This window comes from Podarcis vaucheri, assembly GCF_965113315.1.
Source record: "Podarcis vaucheri genome assembly, contig: SUPER_10_unloc_1, whole genome shotgun sequence".
Lineage (NCBI taxonomy): Eukaryota > Metazoa > Chordata > Lepidosauria > Squamata > Lacertidae > Podarcis > Podarcis vaucheri.
In genome coordinates, this window is record NW_028118809.1 from 505,765 (window position 1) to 527,850 (window position 22,086).

General features: G+C 42.5%; 1 protein-coding gene and 1 long non-coding RNA gene across 2 annotated transcripts in view; both read left to right on the top strand.

Moving 5' to 3' along the window:
• LOC309542620 overlaps nt 1-22,086 on the top strand; it is a 301,099-nt gene that overhangs the window by 1,513 nt on the left and 277,500 nt on the right. The window lies entirely within an intron of this gene.
• Nucleotides 1,719-20,935, top strand: CRELD2 (cysteine rich with EGF like domains 2). Its single transcript, XM_082242479.1, has 10 exons — nt 1,719-1,940; nt 3,999-4,081; nt 6,156-6,266; nt 11,222-11,313; nt 12,823-12,999; nt 14,642-14,737; nt 16,687-16,770; nt 18,235-18,330; nt 18,773-18,913; nt 20,400-20,935. The coding sequence occupies exons 1-10, from the start codon at nt 1,773-1,775 to the stop codon at nt 20,450-20,452; spliced, it is 1,101 nt and encodes a 366-aa protein (XP_082098605.1). The 5' UTR covers nt 1,719-1,772; the 3' UTR covers nt 20,453-20,935.

Below are 22,086 nucleotides of genomic sequence, written 5' to 3' on the forward strand. Positions count from 1 at the left end.
TGCCATATTTCAAAAAAGTAAAAACCCGAAAGTTGTGGAGCTTTTTTTTTTTTGGAACAAGCCTAGGGTGAAAGAAAGGGACGCGGGTGGCGCTGTGGGCTAAAGCCTCAGCGCCTAGGGCTTGCCGATCGAAAGGTCGGCGGTTCGAATCCCCGCGGCGGGGTGCGCTCCCGCTGTTCGGTCCCAGCGCCTGCCCACCTAGCAGTTCGAAAGCACCCCCGGGGGCAAGTAGATAAATAGGTACCGCTTACCAGCGGGAAGGTAAACGGCGTTCCGTGTGCGGCTCTGGCTCGCCAGAGCAGCGATGTCACGCTGGCCACGTGACCCGGAAGTGTCCCCGGACAGCGCTGGCCCCCGGCCAATAAATGTGAGATGGGCGCACAAACCCCACAGTCTGTCAAGACTGGCCCGTTCGGGCAGGGGTACCTTTACCTTTACCTTTTACCTAGGGTGAAAATCAGCACAGAGTTGTGGAGCTATTATTATTATTATTATTATTATTATTATTATTATTATTATTATTATTATTTTATTTATTTATTTATTTATTTATTTATTTATTTCTAGGGGAACCAAAGATCTTGAGGTTTGTTTTTTTTTAGTAAAAGCCAGAAGGATTTTGGGGTTTTGGAATTTTTCCAGGTAATTTTCCGAGGCGATTTCCAGGACGTATGGCATCCTTTGCATTATCAGCAGCACGCTCTAACCCAGGCACCCCCAACCTTCGGCCCTCCAAATGTTTTGGACTACAATTCCCATCATCCCTGACCACTGGTCCTGTTAGCTAGGGATCATGGGAGTTGTAGGCCAAAACATCTGGAGGGCCGCAGGTTGGGGATGCCTGCTCTAACCCACTGAGCTATCCAGGCTATGGAGACGTTAAGAGTCAACATTTCCCCCCTGTCTCTTTAAACCTCTTTTTAAAAAACGTGTTTATGCCTGCCATGATAAATCGTAGGATTCTTAGTGTTGCATGGGAATCTAATAGTATGGCGATAGAGCCAGAAGCTGTGGAGAAGGGCAGTTTAGAGAGCTCGCTCCCTGCACCATGGCAAATCATCGCAAATCAACTGCTAAGTAGAGGTCAGAAGGCTTGGGCGCACCATGTGCTTTTTCCTTAGCGTTTAACTAAAACAAATTAAATTAAAAAATAAATATAAATAAACAATAAGGATAAATAATAATAGTATGCATAAATAAATAAATAACACAAACCCTCTCTTTACACTTATTTTTTTATACTTTGGTGGTTAGACATACCGCTGCCCAACCAAGCTCGAAATTCCATTTCGTTTCCTAGGGGTGAATCTCTAAAAAAAAAATCCCCGGTGGGGCAGGGAAGGGATCTAAAGCAGTCATTCCCCCCCCCCAACTCAGCCCGCCACCTGTTTTTTTCGGACTACAACTCCCATCATTCCTAGCTAACAGGACCAGCGGTCAGGGATGATGGGAATTGTAGTCCCCCCCCAAAAAAAATAATAATCTAGAGGCTCGATTTTGGAGATGCCTGATCTAAAGGAACCCGGAATATACAAATCACGCGCGCGTCTTCCCATTTTTAGCTCTGCTTTTTTCCTTCCCTCCCGCCTCTTCTCCACGTGGGGCGTTCTCATTACGTCTCCCGGAGCGTGGCGGGCGCCGATTGGCCCACGTCGCCGGGCGCGAGGGCGCGCCGGGATTGGCCGGGCGGGCCCCAGGCGCGGGATGCCGGCTTCCCCCCGTCAGAGGCGCTCAATGTCCCGCGGGCGAGGGGGAAAGGCTCGCGGGCGGCCATGAGGCGGCTTCCGTCGGGAAAGGCGCGCGGGGCTGGGCCGGGGTGGCTGAGCGGCGCCCTCGGGGCCTTCCTTTGCCTCGCCCTCGCGGCGGCGGCGGCGGAGAAGGAGCAGCGGGTCCGTCAGGCCTGCGACACCTGCCGCGGAATCACGGAGCGCTTCAGCCAGGTGAGGGATGCTGCGACTCCTCAGCCTCCTCCTTTCCTCCCTTTAAGATCTGCATTCAAATCGTATATATGCTCTACCACTGAGCTACAGTCCCCCATTTGCCAGCATTCAAAGGCAACATTTTTGAGATACCTGTCTGCCTAGACCATTTAAAGAAATACTGTAAAATGAATGAATGTTAGAAAGATGTTGGATAGAAACTAAGCGGTTTCCAGCTGTAATGTTTTAGGAGATATGAAAAGAGGAGTATAAAATGGGTAAAAGGTTAATGGTAAGGATTTGCTGAATTAACAAACTGAACTGGAATACAAAGAAGGGAAGTAGGAGGAGGTCGGAGAAAATAAGGATATGGAAGTTATGTTATTGAAAATTAATGTGTGTTTTTAATTGCTTATTATTTTGTATGTTTATTTTTTATTTTTGCTTATATTAAAAAAAAAATTTCAATAAATATCTTTATTAAAAAAAAGAGAGAGATACCTGTCTGCCTAACGGTAGGACTGGCCCTGAAGATGCCTGTAATTTCTTGATACGACTGTCATTGGTGGGAACCGAGGGCTCTGGCCACCAGGGCAGTTATATATTCTGATTTCCAGATGTTCTCAATAACTGAATATTTTTACAGAACTCGGTGAGCGCTGTGAACTTTTTGGCCAGGTTTTCATAAGTACTTGTGGCCCACTAATGTCTCTCACCAAGTACTTGATAAATCTCCTGTTGTTTTATCCTGCCTTTCTGACCTGGCAGGTTGCACAATACAGTACATGCCTAGCGGGCTATATTTGGCTGTTCTATAAGGAAGAAAATCAGATTCACTTGGCCTGGATGGGTTTGTTCCAGTGCCTTCAGGTGTCTTCTAAAAGTTTGGTAGTTATTTTTCTCTTTGACATCTGGTGGGAGGGCGTTCCACAGGGTGGGTGCCACTACCAAGAAGGCCCTCTCCCTAGTTCCCTGTAACCTCACTTCTCGCAGCGAGGGAACCGCCAGAAGGCCCTCAGAGCTGGACTTCAGTGAATAATGGGGATGGAGACGTTCCTTCAGGTATACTGGACCGAGGCCGTTTAGGGCTTTAAAGGTCAGCACCAACACTTTGAATTGTGCTCGGAAACGTACTAGGAGCCAGAGTAGGTCTTTCAAGACCGGTGTTATATGGTCTCGGTGGCTGCTCCCAGTCACCAGTCTAGCTGCCACATTCTGGATTAGATGTAGTTTCCGGGTCACCTTCAAAAGTAGCCCCACATAGAGCCTCTTGCAGTAGTCCAAGCGAGAGATAACCAGAGCATGCACCACTGGCGAGACAGTCTGCGGGCAGGTAGGGGCTCAGCCACTGTACCAGATGAAGGTGGTAGACAGCTGCCCTGGACACAGAATAATAAGTTAATTTAATTTAATTTAAGATAATTAAATAAGTTAGTTATCTCCCGCTTGGACTACTGCAATGCGCTCTATGTGGGGCTACCTTTGAAGGTGACTCGGAAACTACAGCTAATCCAGAATGCGGCAGCTAGACTGGTGACTGGGGGCGGCCGCCGAGACCACATAACACCGGTCTTGAAAGACCTACATTGGCTCCCAGTACGTTTCCGAGCACAATTCAAAGTGCTGGTGTTGACCTTTAAAGCCCTAAACGGCTTCGGCCCAGTATACCTGAAGGAGCGTCTCCACCCCATCGTTATTATTATTATTATTAAACTTAAATAATAAGTTTATTATTATTTATTACTAGGTTCTAAAACACCAATAAAAAAGCCATAGGATGCTGCCTTATAATGTTCCATACCATTGGTTTATCTAGCTTAGTGTTGTCTGCACTGTCTGGCAGCAGCACCCTGGGGTTTCAGAAAAGGGTGTCTTACCAGCTGCCCACTGTACTGCCCAGTGTGTGGAGCTTCTTAAGGGCAGCCAGTTTTGAAGGAATCCACTGGTCTCAGGGAGTTTTAGGTGGTATGCTTAGTGTTTTAAAAACTCCGTTATTAGCATCACTTACTAATCCAAAGTCTGTCTGGTTTTGCAATTGCTCTAGAAAATGAGATTGTCTCAAAATACTCTGTTTTTCAGGGTCTAACTGACACTGCAAAAAAGAACTTTGGAGGTGGCAATACAGCTTGGGAGGAAAAGACCCTGTCAAAGTATGAGTCCAGGTATGGTATGTGTATCTTTCTTTTCAATGAGGTCATATCCTTGTCTGCAGCTTGTAAAATAACTGGTCTGGATGAAATAGTCTATGTCAGCAGGGGACATTTTTCTGAGAGCAAAGTTAGCATGCTCTTATTGTAAGAATGTCACATTTTGACACATTTGATACTTTAGTCAAGCTCCATAATCTTAGTTTTGAACATATTGGCACCCTGCTGTTACTAGGTCATAATCGCACAAATGTCTTTCATGCATTTCTGTAAAAAGTAGAATATTGTTCTGGGTTAGATGTTGAAAAAGTCTTTGGCCCAATTTCAGCATACATATCTGCTGACGTTCTCCCTCCTTCCTGGTTCTGTGTATTTTCTCCTTTTTGGCTATCTCTAACCATATTTTGCCATAACATCTGAAATGGGCAAAATAACAAGAACAACCACCCTTGAGGAATTGTGTCCAAATGTTGCAGAACATTGTTTTGAAGTGAGCTTTGAGCCCACAGTGTGCGGAACATAATAATAAATAATATTTTTAAAAAATGTCTATCCCATCCATCTTGCTGGGTTTCCCCAGCCCCTCTGAGCGTCTTACAACATGTATAAAAACACAACAAAGCATCAAGCGTTAAAAGCAAAATATGCTATACGAGCAATAAAACAAACAAATAAATAGAAACCAATAATAACAATAATAAACAGTTTACAGTTATACCCAAATTTAAATAACCGCCAACCCCAACCAAACATTTAACTAACATCAACCCAAAACAAAACAGAGGAACCAAAATTAGAACTGTTGAAAACATTTTAGCCACTTGCCCTAACCCAAGAATATCTTGGTTAATGCTAACCATAGTTTTCTTAATTCGGGTATCACAGCACACTAGATAGAGCGAACCAAGAATGGGAGAACTGAAAGGGAGGACCACACAAATGCAAAGAACAGTCTTCCTGCTGGGACTTTCTACACAAATCCACTGAATTCCTGGAAGACAGCTTAAATTGCTTCGGCTGTTGTTCAAGGGCAGTGGTTCAGTGTAGTGGCAGTTCTGTGGACCAACTTTAAGGCAGGGACGAAGGAGAGAAAGGAACCTTTATAGCAAAGGTGGGATGCTTGTGACCCTCCAGACTCCCCCAAGTCCAAGCCAAGATGGTCAACTATCGGGGATGAACAGAGTTACAGCCCAACAACATTCAGTGGACCACAGGTTCTGCACCCTTGCTGTGAACCCTGAGCACAAGTTTCTCTGCAGGGGAAATACGAGTTGCTTCAAAGAGCCTGATCCAGGCCAGAGGGGATGTAGTTGGGAGCAGCAGCGGGGCAGGAAAAGAAGGGAGAACATGGGCTTACTCTTACATAGCCCCAGGCTTCCTTGAAGCCTTATTGCAAGGATTCAGAAGTTCCTTGTTTGAGAGTTCCCAGGTTCTCTTTCAACACATGCTCTGATATGAATGCTTATCTGTCCCTTTGGCATTTGCTAAGTATATTTCACGATTAAATATTCTATAACTAAAGCTGTAAAGCCACAGCTTTCTTTGCACTTGACCTTGCTGGGTGTATTTTGAGCTTCCTGTTGATTGCATATGCTGCACAAAAAATGCTTCATAATAATAATAATAATAATAATAATAATAATAATAATAATTATAATTATAATTATAATTATAATTTATTAGTATTTATACCCTACCCATCTGGGTGGCTCCCAACAGAATATTAATAATAAGAATAAATAAAAAGGAATAAAAGATCAAACATTAAAAACTTCCCTAAACAAGGCTGCCTTCATATGTCTTCTAAAAATCTGATAGTTTGAGTCTGAGTAGTAACAGATTGCTTTGCTGATGTGCACCAGTAACGTATCATCTAAGACAATTTTGCTTAAATGTATCACTTTTACCCTGAGCAAAAGTTGGACTTTAATTTTGGAAAGTTTACAGCCGATCGAATAACAGAAATGAATAGTGACTCTAATATTCTTGACCCTTTTTTATAGAAATGTGTTTTCATTTGTAAAGTCAGTGCCCAATTAGAACTCATCAAAATAAACTGATTCGTCTTGGGTCTTTTCCCCCCATGCAGTGAAATTCGTCTTGTGGAAATAATAGAGAACCTCTGTGACAGTAGTAACTTTGAATGCAACAACATGGTAGAAGAGCATGAAGAACATATAGAAACCTGGTGGTTCAAATGGTAAGAAAGAAACAAGGCAATATTTTTTGTTGTGTTGCATTCAGGATTGGATTCAAGAGAGGTGTAAATTAAAGAGTGGGTATAAACTTCCTGGAAAGCAATGTTAAATGCATTATTCACAAATTTTCAACCTGTGTCTTGATAAAACCAGTTTCTTGTATATTGTTAGCTTGGTAACTACTAATTTTACCAGATTCACTATAGTATTATTTATTTATTTATTTATTTATTTATTTATTTATTTATTATTAATTAATTAATTTATTTACATACATACATACATACCCCGCCCACCTAGCTGGGTTTCCCCAGCCACTCTGGGCGGCTCCCAACAGAATTAAAAGCACAATAGAACATCAAACATTAAAAACTTCCCTAAACAGGGCTGCTTTTGGATGTCTTCTAAAAGTCAGATAGTTGTTTATTTCCTTGACATCTGATGGGAGGGCATTCCACAGGGCGAGAAGGCCTTCTGCCTGGTTCCTTGTAACCTCACTTCTCGCAGTGAGGGAACTGCCAGAAGGAGCTGGACCTCAGTGTCCGGGTTGAACCGTGGGAGTGGAGATGCTCCTTCAGGTATACTGGGCCAAGGCCGCTAGTCATAAGTATATGCAAGGCTTGGTATTGCGTCAGGGTTTGTTCTTTCTCACAGTGATGATTTCAAAATACTTAAAGGCACTTTCGAAATCGTGCATGCTAATTGAGTTCCAAACAGGCTTGCCGCTCTTGTTTTTCCACCTTAGCTAAAGCACAAGCTGACCAGGGTTTTATTCTGCAGACATTGATCCAAACAGAGGTGGGTCACAATGGGTGATACCACATTAGAGAAGTGTAAATTGCAGTAAGTGGGGAAACCATTCTCAGCTACATTTCTTTATTGATTTCTCAATCTGGCAGTTAGGAAAAGCATGTAAATCAGATGGCTTGTTGTGTCAAGTTGCTGCATCCATAACAGGTGAACCAGTCTGAGCTTTTGCATGGCCAACGTTGATGGTTGCCAGTCTCTGTTGAGCTAGCTTAGTAACTTGCAAGAAGAACCAATTTCATGCTTGAGTATCTTGTGAAAGCATGGTATGGGCTTGTCTAGTAACCTTTAGGTTACCATTAATGTTGCCGATTAGTGCTGCTGTAATGCACATGTTAACATTCTAGAGCATTACTTAGTAGGATTCCATAAGGTTCTTATTAATTCCAGATCACTTCGGCTCAATTTGCTACTAAAGAAGATATTTTATCTAACTACCAGCCATGACACCTCCACCAGGAATCAGAAGGGCAAGTTGTTCTTCCTGTTATATAATCACTTAGCTTTAGAGACTACAAACCAGCATTCTACCTTCAGTTAAACCTGCACAATTTAACATTTTGTTCACAGAGACTTTTATAAAACGCATACCTGCTTAACAATTTTGTGTGGGGTCTTTAGGATGAGAATGGGGATTCAAGTTAGAATTCAACTTGGTTCTTTCGAACTCGACGGGTTGATGAGTCAGTAAGGAATTTTTGAAAAGCACACAGATAATCATAAAGTAGTTTTGGTTCATCTTTTATGATAATCCAAGCCCTTTACCTCTTCCATTATGTCCAGATTATCATAAAAGATGCAGGAGGAATTGATTAATAATAGGACCCAGAAAGGGGAGGATGGTAGTCCAAGAGATTCCTTGGAATCTTGTTTTTATAATTTATGTTTGATATATCTTTGTCAAATTTTAAGTTGAAAAACCACATAAATAAATTTAAAAATAAATAAAGTAGTGTTGGTTCAAAATAGGGAGGTAGTCTGACTGTGCTTAATACAGTTTGGGTGGTGCACACACATTCTTTCATATGCTAGAGTGTGTTGTGGATGTTATTTAAGCAATAAATCTAGAAAATTGTGTGCTTATAATGGTAACCAATAGTTGCATCTCTATATAGGCTATTATCACCTCCAAGCATAACGTATGCCAAGGTGCCGAAGTTTGCAGCAGCTGACAAAATATCAGTTTGGTTGTCGAGATCCATATTAATATTTTCCTTCAGAAATTTCCCAAGTTTTCATCCTTAATGCAGAGTTTCTTGTGACATCTGAAAATTTGGGACATAGTTACCTGCGCTTTTGATTGTGTTAATTAGATAAGGGAAAGGCTAATATATTATTATTATTATTATTATTATTATTATTATTATTTATTATTATTATTATTTAATTATTATTTATACGCCGCCCTTCTGGCCATCTTTGATGATGAAGTTGTATCAACTTGCAACTATTGTTCTTTGGTAACATAGCATTCCTACAAATGAGTGATCAGCCCCAAACACAGCATTTGGCAGATATTTATTTTTATTTTATTTTTTGAAAAAACCTTGTTACTTTTAAGAACAAGCCAGACACATCTCAAAATGTTCAAGGCATCCTAAGAGAGATCCTTACTTCTGTCCATTCATTGCTGCAAAATAACTGAAGCCATATGAATTTAATGACATGAGGGAGGATATTTGTGACTATTTCTTAACCCACAGACATGAAACATAAAATGAGACTTGCATAGAGGGTTGTATCCAACTGAGCCATACTAAGAGTAGACCCACTGAAATCCGTTTGTTTTAGTCAGTGCTTTCTCAGGTATGTTTTAGTCAGATACACCCCAGAATGCTTAATCTTTTTCTTTCCCTTCCCTTTTTGCAAAGGTGTGAATCATTACTGTTCACTTTGATACTAGAACTCACTTAGCTACTATTATTCACTGTAGCTCTTCCCAGGGAATTGGAACTCAGCCCACCAAGCAGGATTTAAGCACCTCTCATCAACTGATGCATGGGGTTCAATACCAACCCCTTCCTGAATCTGGCAACCCCAGCCACCTGTGAATTTTGGCCTAACGATGATGATTTGGCCCAATGATGAGGTTCTGGCCTTGAAATATGGCCTAATGATGAGCATCTGGCTGTGAAATTTGGCCCAACGATGAGGATTTGGCCCAATGATGAGGTTCTGGCTGTGAAATATGGCCTAATGATGAGGATCTGGCCGTGAAATTTGGTCCAGTGGTGAGGATTTGACCCAATGATGAGAATCTGGCTGTGAAATTTGGCCCAGTGGTGAGGATTTGGCCCAATGATGAGGATTTGGTCCAATGATGAGAATCTGGCTGTGAAATTTGGCCCAGTGGTGAGGATTTGGCCCAATGATGAGGATTTGGCCCAGTGATGAGGTTCTGGCTGAAATTTGGCTCCATGATGAGGATTTGGCCCACAAAGCCAAAAAAGCTTCCACACCCTTGATCTACACTGGCCAGCAGCAGATATCCAGGATTTAAGTCAGGGGGTATTCCTAGCCCTCTCTTGAGATGCCAGGGCTTGAACCTGGGAATTTCTGCATACAAAGCGGATGCTGTGTCCTGAGCCCTTCTCCCTCAGCCAAACTGCACCCTGGGGGTAAAGATGACTGTTCACATTGGCAAAATACCTAGTGCTACATAGGAATGCCACCATAGGAATGTTTGCAATAGTGGTGAGCTTAACATAGCATCTTGGAGCCTCTGATGGCTCAGGCAAAACCAGTAGTGTATTGAAGGTAAGTGAGACAAAGCTGACCAAAGCAGGCTGCCACTTTTAGCTTTCTGCTTCCATCACAGATCTTCTGTTTAAATTTGAAGATGTGTTTGCTTGACACGCTGGACTGTTTGGCAGCTGCCCTGGCTCCCGGTGGGGTACAGGATCAAGTTTAAGGTGCTGGTTTTAACCTTTAAAGCCCTATGTGGCCTAGGACCCTCGTACCTACGGGACCGCCTCTCCTGGTATGTCCCATAGAGGAATTTATGGTCTTCAAACAAAAACATCCTGAAGGTCCCAGGCCACAGAGAGGTTAGGCTGGTCTCAACTAGAGACCGGGCTTTTTCGGCTGTGGCTCCAATCTGGTGGAACGCTCTGTCACAAGAGACTAGGGCCCTGCGGGACTTGACATCTTTCCTCAGGGCCTGCAAGACAGAGCTGTTCCACCAGGCCTTTGGTCAGGGCGCAGCCTGACTCCCTCCTTTGGCAATCTTCACAGAACTTTAGCCTAATGGTTGCCATCAATTTGAGTTGAATTAATTTTATAATGAAATTATTGTAGAATGTTGTACTATTTTATTGTTGTTAGCCGCCCTGAGCCCGGCTTCGGCTGGGGAGGGCGGGATATAAATAAAATTTATTATTATTATTATTATTATTATTATTATTAATCAAATTTAAGGTTGAAAATGCTGAATGTTGAGGTGATAAAGCTGCCCATGAAACCATTTTCACCACACTCTTCCAAAATCCAGTGCCTCCTTTTATCTTGAAAAGTGCCACTTCTCCTGCAGAGAACAGGGCCAAATTTTAGAAGGGCTTTTCTCCCCATAGGAGAGGTCATAGAAATGAGGAGGTCTGCTCTCTGGCTGAGTGTTTTCCTATTTGTGGTGTGTCTTACCTGCCTAGCTACATGTGGACCATATATGTTTATGTGTATTGGATGTGCAATTTTGCACTGGCTAACCCAGTGGTTAGGTACCTCTGTCTTAAAAGGTGTCTGTCTGGTTTTGTGTGTGTGTGTGTGTTTTCAGACACCCCAAGTTGCCCTCTCCACCCTGGGCACACCAAGAGGGGAAGGGAATACTTCTTGTATTTCTATTGTGACATCAGTTGGTGGTCTCTTGACCTCCACTATAAACCTGGGAGCCAAGTTTCTTATCATGAAAGATTCTAGAAGGTGAAAAAGTACCAGATCAATCATAACGGACAATCTAATATCACTGGCTATGCAAATTTATTGCGCACTGTACCTGCTTCTCCATCTAAACTGTCCGTGACAATTTTAATTGACGTTCTCTAGAACTTTGATTTCAGTAAGTTCAGACTAATGATAATAATACAATCGGATATGAACAGAACTCTTACCTTCTGTTCAAGAAATACATTTTTGTTTTGTTTGTTTGTATTTACAGGAAGAAGAAATCTCCTGATTTGTTTAAGTGGCTTTGTATAGAAACAATAGGAGTTTGCTGTCCTGCTGGAACACATGGTCCAGACTGTGTTGGTAATTAAACGACAAAAATAAAATACTGGGGTGTCTTTAATCATACACAGAAGCTTTCATTTAGTTCTAGCCTTTTACTATCATTGATTAGGTAAAGGTAAAGGGACCCCTGACCATTAAGTTCAGTCGTGACCGACTCTGGGGTTGTGGCGCTCTTCTCACTTTTATTGGCCAAGGGAGCTGGCGTACAGCTTCCGGGTCATGTGGCCAGCATGACTAAGCCGCTTCTGGGGAACTAGAGCAGTGCACAGAAACGCCATTCACCTTCCCGCCGGAGTGGTACCTATTTATCTACTTGCACTTTGACGTGCTTCAAACTGCTAGGTTGGCAGGAGCAGGGACCGAGCAATGGGAGCTCACCCTGTCATGGGGATTTGAACCGGCGACCTTCTGATCAGCAAGTCCTAGGCTCTGTGGTTTAACCCACAGCGCCACCCGCATCCCCAGATGATTGATTAGTTCGATTCAAAATGCAATAGAAGGTCTCAGTTTCAATAGCCGGCATCTCCAGGTAAGGCTGGGAGACGCTCCCTGCCTGAAACACAGGAGAGCAGCTGCTGGTCAGTTCAGACAGTACTGAGATAGATGGACCAGTGGTCTGACTTGGTATAAAGCAGTTTCCTAAGTTCCTATAGCTAAGTCTGGTGATGTGATGGTGGAAGAAGAAAGATACTTCTGTGAGCTGCGGTTCTACTAGCAGACATACGGAAGGTGTCTAGTAGGCCATTTTATTTTTTTCAGTCTCAGTGATACTGATGTAAGAGGGAAAGCGAAAAATGGCTACCGGGGGGGGGGGTGCCGAGGAGGGAGCGGTTACAGCCAGTTTAGAAGTGCGGAAATGGTGTATGACGAACCTGTGCTTTGGGTTATTGGCTCACACAAGTGGATCGGCTACTTGGGGCCTTTGTTGGGTCAGTAGCAAGACTGTTCATAGAGAATGTGGCATCTCAAAAACCAACAAGTTATATTGTGGCATAGGATGTTATTGCTAGGGGAGTCTCTGCATCAGGGCACAGTTCGTTGAAAAAGTTGAGCTAAGCTGAAAGATCCACAGGAAGTTTGGCACCTTTCAAAAGGTTTCAGAGAGGCAAAAAAGCAAGGCATTTTGGGAGGAGGTGGGAGAAAAATCACAACATGTTCAGGCCACAGAGGGCTCACTGCAATAGAGTTAGCTGCAGAGGCTTTTAGATTCTTTTTTCTTCTTCTTCTTCTTCTTCTTCTTCTTCTTCTTCTTCTTCTTCTTCTTCTTCTTCTGGTTGCTGTGGTGGTGCTCCTCCTAAGCAGCTCGCCACCCATTTTGTGGGGGCAACCTGCAAATGGGCCTTCAAAAGCAGGGACAGAAAATTTTCAGCACAGCTTTAGTTAGAAGCAAAGGGGAAAGCTTTTTGTGAAGAGGCTTGTGAATGTTGATCAAGAGGCGGCAGCGAGAGAAGTGGCCAAGGGGAGAAAATACTGTTCGGCTTCATTTACGTGAAATTCTTAAACTTGCTGTTTTTGTGTTAATTTAAGCTTGCCGCGGGGGATCAGAACGACCTTGCCACGGAAATGGCAACTGTGCTGGAGACGGCACCCGAGGTGGCGATGGATCCTGCCGCTGTAAAAGGGAATACCAAGGAGAATTTTGTTTGGACTGCTCTGACGGCTACTACAACTCTCACCGAAACGACACACATTCTGTTTGTACAGGTATGCCTGCATGCTTTACATTTAAAGCCTTTATAATGGTCCGGAGAACTGTAATTGCTTCCGCACAACAAAGCGGACTTTGGACTGGAGTTTCTCCAGGAACATTTTGCTTTGTTGTGCGAGAAGCTGTTCGTGAGCTGGCATGGGAAAAGAAAAGTCAGAAGTCCCGTTAAGATATGACACGGAACCGTGGGCATGCCCAATTGCTTGCAAGATTCCGGGCAGTGCTTTTTACGGTTAAATTGTCGCTAAATATTTCTGAACTTTCTATATTTCAATCCAGGAGTGTTCCGTGAGGAGGGTCGGTGCCATGCAGCTGGAGCCACTGCTGCTTACTAGCAGAAGGAGGGGCAAGCTGGCAAGGGAGGTTGTTGCTAGCCAGGCACGACTGTTAGTCTAGCTCTCTCCCACTGATGTGTCTTCACTGCACCATCTCAACCCTCTCCCAGTAAGTGGCACCACCTCTCTCCTCACTGACTGCTCCCGATCCACATCCCAAATTAGCTAGAACAAGCACAGTCCATGGAAAGAAGATAAGGTCCCTAGCAGAGAAGAATGACAGATCAAGTTGATGGACTATGCCAAAGTGACAAGAATCAGAAATCAGGAAGGCCAAAATTTTAATAAGGAATGGGGGAAATTTATAATCTATCTTAAAAACCATTGTAAACAGCTAAAATCATTGGCGGGATTGGAATAACACTTGTAGTTTAGTGGTGAATTTTGGAAATACAGTGGAACCTCTATTCACAACCAAAGTCTGTTCTGGAGGGCCTGTACTTATGGCGAAATGTGTTGCTGGTAGAAGCGCCATTGTGCACAGGCGCATTCGGCGGCAGCCTGCTTCTGCGCATGTGCAGACAATGGCAGCCGCTTCTGCGTGTGGGTGAATCGCAGCAAACCCGGTGTTTACTTCCGGGTTTGCCATGGTTGCGACTTGGAATGGGCCTAAGTAGAGCAGGACATAAACAGAGGTTCTACTGTAATGGAGATGCAAAAGATTTGGATTATTATAAAAGATGCAGGAGGAAATGATTAAGAATGGGACCCACAAAGGGGAGGAGGGAAGTCCAGGAGATTCATTGGAATCTTGTCTTTATGTTGTATGTTTGCGATTGTAAAATTTTAATTTGAAAAACTGAATAAATACATTCATAAAAAAGAACAAGCACAGTCCTGTACTCATCTACTCAGAAGTAAGCCTTGTTGAATTCAAGTAAGTGAGAATAGGATTGTAGCCGTAATCTCACTTTATTCCGTCAAAGCCAAACTGTTTTGCTAAAGTGGAAGAAGAAACCCGTTCTGCATGTCTTGTTGATCAGAACCCAAAAACAGTGGAGTCATTATTTGGGTGATAACCTGATAGCGTTTTTCAGTTTTCACACTCACTACTTGTTCCACTCCTTTTAAAAGGTAGTGCTTTATGTAACTTCATAACGTTCCTACTTATTTTACCATGTTAATTAAATAACATACCAGGATGTGCAAACATTTCATGAGCCAATTTACATGCAATTATTTGCGTTATCGATGCCTCTGACGTAACCCTAGAATCAGTGTAACTATATAACGTAAACCTAGATTCAGTTTTAAATGTGCTCACCAGGATCTGAAAGTCTTGAGTCTTTCTTTGTCTTCACAGCTTGTCATGATTCATGTAAAACGTGCAGTGGAGCAACAAACACAGACTGTAAGGAATGTAAAGAAGGTTGGACCAGAAATGAAGACGCCTGTGTGGGTTAGTAAGACATCCAATAGAAAACAAAGCGTTCAGTTTAGAGAAGACCTAAGACCTAATATATAATATATAACATGTTTATAATCATACACATAGGGACGCGGGTGGCGCTGTGGGTAAAAGCCTCAGCGCCTAGGGCTTGCCTATCGAAAGGTCGGCGGTTCGAATCCCCGCGGCGGGGTGCGCTCCCGCTGCTCGGTCCCAGCGCCTGCCAACCTAGCAGTTCGAAAGCACCCCTGGGTGCAAGTAGATAAATAGGTACCGCTTACCAGCGGGAAGGTAAACGGCGTTCCGTGTGCTGCGCTGGCTCGCCAGATGCAGCTTTGTCACGCTGGCCACGTGACCCGGAAGTGTCTCCGGACAGCGCTGGCCCCCGGCCTCTTGAGTGAGATGGGCGCACAAACCCCAGAGTCTGTCAAGACTGGCCCGTTCGGGCAGGGGTACCTTTACCTTTAATCATACACATGTAGATACTTGTCTTTGTGCCATTTCTCTCTCTCTTCTCCCCCCCCCCCCCCGGCATCTTAACTGAAAGTTAAAAAGTACATACAGTCGTACCTTGGAAGCCAAACGCCTTGGCACTCAAACGTTTTGGCTCCCGAATGCAGCAAACCCGGAAGTGAGTGTTCCGGTTTACGAACGTTCTTTTGGAACCCGAACGTCCGGCACGGCTTCCAATTGGCTGTAGGAGTTTCCTGCAGCCACTCGGAAGCTGTACCTTGGTTTCAGAACGTTTTGGAAGTCGAACAGACTTCCGGAATGGCTTTCGTTCAGCTTCCAAGGTATGACTGTAATTATACATGCACTAAACATGGTGAGACATAAATAAAAGAGAAAAAGAAAAAGAGAATCAGCACCCACGTAGAAGGGAAAGTAAAGGGCCTTTTCTCAAGCAGAGATGCATTTACATGGATTCAGCTACTGAGTTGCAGAACACTGTTTTTATCTAAACAAGTTTGGAGCTGGGAGGACTTTTCTGATCCAGGCTTACAGCTGTTGGTTTCAGTTTGCTTTTTAACTAGTTGGCCCACTAAATTATTGGTTGACCCTCCTGATTTTGTTACATATGAAGGAGAAGATGACCTAAGACGGTTGATTCCTGATGTGCCTTTTGTTTTATTGAATCATTTCAAGGCTGTTACCTGCCACCTCTCCGTCGAATGCCAAAATACAGCATTTCCAATTGAAAGCAGTTGGAAAAAATCTATCGACAAATTCAATTAACGATCAGCCATTCACCAAGAATGGCATAGTATAAATGCAAGGGTACGGTTAAATAGCGCAATCCCCACTTAACTGCATATCAAAAACAGAAAGCAAGTGCAAAGTCAATGAATGAAAAGGGTAACCCCCCCCCCCCCTTGCTACTACTAGTCTCCTTTGTGAAGCTTGGTTTGAATCTGAGTGAGGAACTTTTGGCTTCACAGAATTTGGCAGATGGAAAGGAAAGGAAAATCACGTCATTCCAATGCCATCTGGAAAATGGGTTTATCATGGAATTGCAGAGTTGGAAGCACCCCCCCCCAAGGTCATCAAATCCAGCCCCCTACAGTGCAGGAGTCTTTTGCCCAACATGGGTCTCGCCCCTGAGATTAAGAGCCTAGTGCTTTATGGACTCATGACTTGAAAAGATACATTTTTCGTGAAGTAATGCATACCATTGTAGGGGTCAGAATAGGTCACATGCAAGGGTAAGAAGCTCATGGTTTTCCTCTTATTCATCCTCTCATTTCCTACATTCCGTTCTAGCCTGTGCAAATCACGGTCTCCAAACAATTTGATGAGGCTGAAGTGGGAAAGGAGAATCAACAGCCCTCCCCTTATATGCATAACAAGCGCTTTCTGTTCATGAACAGATCTCTTTGGATCCAGACATCCCCCCTGCCCCCTTTGAAGCATTCTGTTCATATGGCAATGCTAACTTTCCAAATTTATGTTCACCTTTGCAGATGTGGATGAATGTGCCGTAGAAGAGTCTCCGTGCAGTACGGACCAATTCTGCTTAAACACAGAGGGCTCTTTCTCCTGCAAAGGTTTCCTTTCCATAAATCTATATATTTAACCTTAAGTTCTAGCTTGCTTAATTATATAAGAGCTGAAATAAATGTCAGATTTGTTGCGTGAAAACCATCGATAGATGTTCGTGTTTAAAGAAGAGCTTGTTACGCTTCCTTTGGCATAAATGGATGTACAGTGGTACCTCGGTTGTCGAACGTAATCCATCCCAGAAGACCATTCGACTTCCAAAACGTTTGATAACCAAGGCTCAATGGGCGATCGGAAAATTACATTTTAGAGAATAGAGAAATACGCCTCGGGAAGCCATTCGACTTCCAAAGAGGCAGTTACTTCCAGGTTGTCAGTGTTCAGCTTCTGAAACGTTTGGCAGCCGAGATGTTCAACAACCGAGATTTGACTGTATATACTTTCTGGGTTTGGTTTGGAATGAGGTGTAACTATGGCACATCTCAAGTGGGATGCTTGTTGTGGCTTCCCCACCACCCGAAATTGTGAATCTTAGTGTTTGTCCCCAAGTAGAAAACTACACGGAGAAATATAATACGTGAGCTACATGGATACACTATGTTGTGATTCAGTGGCTCTGGGAAATGTCTCTGCAATTGCAGGAACCCTAGTAATGCAATTGTGTAGCAACACTCCTCACATTTAATTTCTGCAGGTAGAATTTGATGTCACACTAAGGTGACATTTCCACTGGCCAGACAGAACAATTTCCCCTCTCTTCTTGCCGCGTGCTGCTCTGGGGGTTCCCTTGACCCACCTGCAGAGCACTCAGAATGTGTCTTCATGGATATTGGCATCACCAGGGAGGGGAAAGGAATGCAGCTAGAAAGCGATCCTTAGTCAATAATTTTGAGAGAAAGGAAAAGGCACCCAAATAGGGGATAATGATATGATAGAAGATAGAAGATAATGAGATCTCAAAAGGGAAGCAAGGAGTTAAATATATTAGTTGAATTGTGGCCATTTTTCCATTGACGAAAGTAGTATTGGAAAATTAGCAGAAAGGTTTTTGTAACGTTGTTGCTTCTAACTTCATGTATATTTAGTTGGCTAGCAGTGTTCACAGAAAGCCGAAAGGTTAAACGGCAAATATCTAGATATAAGAGCATTCACACAGGTACCGATCTTTCTGGGGTTTGTGTAGCTTTGCCTCAAGTCTTGAATGTAGCCGTTATGGTCTTCCAAGTAATGTTACTGCTTGCCTAATTTGTACATAGACATTTGTTGTTTATTGGCTAGATTTCTTACTGTCCTTCACAATCCCTCTGCAACAATATATTCATAGCATTCAACACAAGCTTAAACGGGTTTATAAACTTATAAAAATAAGTTAAAGGATTCTGTACGCAAAGTAGCACCATGTAGGTTAAACGCAATAGGTGGGTCTGGTAAAAATTAGCTTCAGTTTGTTCTCTAAGCAAGTTTTCACCTTAGTTTACAGTGATTTAAAGACTTTCCATTTTATGTTTCAGCATGCGATCGGGGCTGCTTGGGATGCACAGGAGAAGGACCCAGCAAATGTAAAAGCTGCATACCTGGCTATGAAATGAAAGATGAAAAATGCACAGGTTAGATTTCTAGTTTTGTATGAAAGTCAGAGTCAAGACACAACTCTAAAAGTCCGGGATAAAAAAAAAAAGTATTTAACTGCCACCAAAAAGGCAAGAATGTGTTCCTGATTTCCAGAGAGGAGAATTTCATAAGTCATTTTAAGCAGATTCTGTATGCTTGAATTTTTAATTCCTACAATTCAAACTAGGCCTGCAGAATACAAGTACTCCTATTTCTTTGTGTTTGTATGTGTGTTTATTGATACCAATAAACAACAGCTGGCTACAGTTCAATGATTATCGGTGTGGAATTTGCGTCATTCTGTGTAATCTTTGTCGCTGCTTGTATATGTGAGCAAATAAAGTAAAAGAAACTGAACGTTTGTATTAGAACATTTTCATCCGCGTGCATTTGCACCGAATTAAACTTTTCACAATACTCTTTCCCTTTTTGAAATAGATGTAGATGAATGTACCTCGTCCGAAAAGGTGTGCGTAAGAGAAAACGAAGACTGCGTTAATACCGCAGGGGGTTACAAATGTGTCTGTTCCGAGGGTTTTCAAGATGAAGATGGCTCTTGCGTTGCAACGGTAAAAGGAGGTCAGTGGCTGTTTGTTACCGAAGGTTTTGCGGGCTGTTGGTAGGTGAATGTAGCAAATCCAGTGTTAATTGCACAACTGCTGCTGCATAATCGTCTCAGCCTCCCTTGCATTTTCAATCACCGTTCCCCAGCCAAATCTATCCTTTCTCATTTTGATTCTTAAGCATATTTTGCATCATTGGTCCAGTGTGATGCCGTGGACTAGGATTGGTAAGGCTAACTTCTAGGTCTTCACCCAACCATGAATCTCACTGAGTGACCTTGAACCACTTAATCCAACCACCTTCATGGGTGGAGGGGGTGTTTGAGCATAAAATCTTTTGGGTTGCATCATGCACACTGCCCTGAGCTGCTTGAAGGAATTAGGATAAAAATATAGCAAAAAAGTCCTCCCCATACACTTCTTTTTTTGTATAATTTTTTTTTGTTTCACATTTTATAATACTCATTTAAACAACCTTAAAATATCAATGACTTCCATTCTTCTCTTTCCATGGTTCATTTTAGATATCATAAATCCCTGCGTATTTTGTTTAAACTAAACCATTCAGTATTCCATTGTTACATCCATTATTTACACTGTTGAATTTATCTTAATGCTGCCAACATTTTCCAAAGTAGTAGTAGTAGTAGTAGTAGTAATTTATTATTTATACTCCACCCATCTGGGCTGCTTCCAACAGAATATAAAAAACACGATCAAACATCAAAAGCTTCTCTAAACAGTACACAATTTTCACCCATATATTCAATAAACATTTTCCAATCTACTTTAAACATGTTCTTCTTGCTCTCTTATTCTATATGTTAAGTCTGCAAGCTGCACATATTCATCAATTTTAGTTGCCATTCTTCTTTGGTTAGGACCTCACTCCTTTTCTATTTTGGAGCTAACAAAACACTCCTGATACACTTCTTTTCCTTACATCTGATTTGAAAATCCATTAATGGTTGGTCTTCATGGTCCAAAAATTTGTCAAATTGAATGGTAAGCCCCTTGTAGATTCTCAGCAGAGTCAAATTCTTGGCGCTGCTTAAAAAAACCAAGGAAATTTGGTTGCCTTCTTTTTTTAAAAATAGATAAATGGTCTAGATTTAGGGGGGAATGCATGATGTGTTTTTTACCTGTGCAGAGAGCCTTTTCAGCCCGCCCCCCCTTTCAACAGAAGCCCCCTTCCCCAGTTGGCAGAAACCTTCTGGAGTGGTATCCTGTGAACTTGAAGAGCCCCCAGCCACCCTGGGCAGCTTCCAGCAAATCATAAAATCACAGTAAAACATCACACATTAAAAACCTCCCGATACAGGGCTGCCTTCAGATGTCTTCTGAAAGCCTGATAGTTGTCTATTTCCTTGACATCTGACGGGAGGGTGTTCCGCAGGGCGGGCGCCGCTACCGAGAAGGCCCTCTGCCTCGTTCCTGCCTCTTACAAATAATGTTAACTGTGTAGGTGTTTTGTTTTAACAAAGATGCATTACTTTTGACAGAAGAGGAGACGCCCGCAAATGTATCTTCGTCAGATGCCCATGAGGAGTTATGATCTATATTCCAAGACAACAGACATTGGTACCAAACCTTTAAGTTATTGGACCGAACAGCTGCTACCTGAGATGTAAATGGTATTAAATAACCTCAGGTCGCCAGTAAGATTCTCTCTGGAACTTAATGATGGATTGCCCTTTCAACTGCATTTCTTTGTGAAACATAAACAATTGTCACTTTTTATACCGCCATTGAACTACCTTAGTAGACATTGTTGGAGATAGATACTTTTTTGCCCCCTGTGTATTTGGTTAAATTGAACAACTTATTGCCGAGTCCTGCAAAACATTGCTCCTTCTGTAAAATAAAATGAATTGGCTAACTTAAGTACTTTTAGATCAGGATGGATTTTCTACGACCCACGCTTATCTTTTCGATACCAGCAAAAGGAGATGCTGTTTTATGGAAAAGGCTCCTCTTGCAAATGAGAGCTGAATGTCAAGTGCAGCATTCAATAAAGATTTATTTTGACTGCTTTGTATTTTGTGTGCCTTGCGTGTTAGCATCTGTTGCATGGGGGGTGTGGAGGAAATGTTAGTTTATAGGTGAATCGATTTCTGCCTTAAGTCATTCTCCTGTAGAAATCAGCTGGTCTTTAAGAGAGAAGCCATCTTAATTTTTTGTCCCATAACTCTTCACCAAAAGAAGATTGTTTTTCTTTGCCTTGCTGTACAGCAGGGGTTGGGAAACTTTTTCTCTCGTGAAAGCTGACGTCTGTTTTGGGGACCACATGGCAGAGGTGGGTGATGCTAAAATTAGCAGAGCAACAAATCCAGTTGCCCAGTAGGCCAGCTCCTGCAAACACTCGCATAATCCTCCGTAACCATCTAGACAAAAGGTATTTTCAAGAACGCAGGGACACTTGCTAACCCCACCAAAACACTTGAGGTGCGAAGGAGGATCAGGGAAGGGTGAGGAGATGCTTCAGTTCAATTCATGCAGAGGGCTTTGCAAAATTTGAAGAAAATGGCATACAACTTAGATTCACAGACTTTTAAAAGTGGTGAAGAGAACTCTGTGACTGTTTAACTACGAATGCACTGAACTGAATACTGGAGATCCACCTAGTGTCTGCTGGTTCTTCCACAGCTTTTAAAATGCTGCTGTTAATGCAGACGGATTTAGGAAATAAAATACTGCAAACATGTAAGCTTCAGGGCACTTATGCAACTAGGTGGGGGGGTTGGGTATGTTTCTCCTTTCTGAATGCTTGTGTTATTCTTTGACTTCACCTGTGTTGATGTCATCATGAGCTCTTAAGATATTTTCCAAAGAAAGGGAAAAGCTGGAAGGGGCGCAGTTATAATTTATTGCAAAAATATTAAGATCTTATTTGGGGAAGCTCTGGGGTTTTGTAACTTTACACACACACACACACACACACACCATGAAAAACAAAACACAGAGCACATCATTATTCCTGGGATTTCTTCCCCTAACACACACACATTTTTCTCTGATGTTTTAGAAAAGTCTTTTTTCCTCTCACTGGGAAAATGGGGACAATGTCATCTAACACGGTGGCTTAAAAAATGCTGGCTGCTTCAGAAATATTGTTTTTACTCATGAGCAAATTATAGATAGATTAATCGATCAAAATAGTAAAACTCATATGATTAATTGATTCCAATA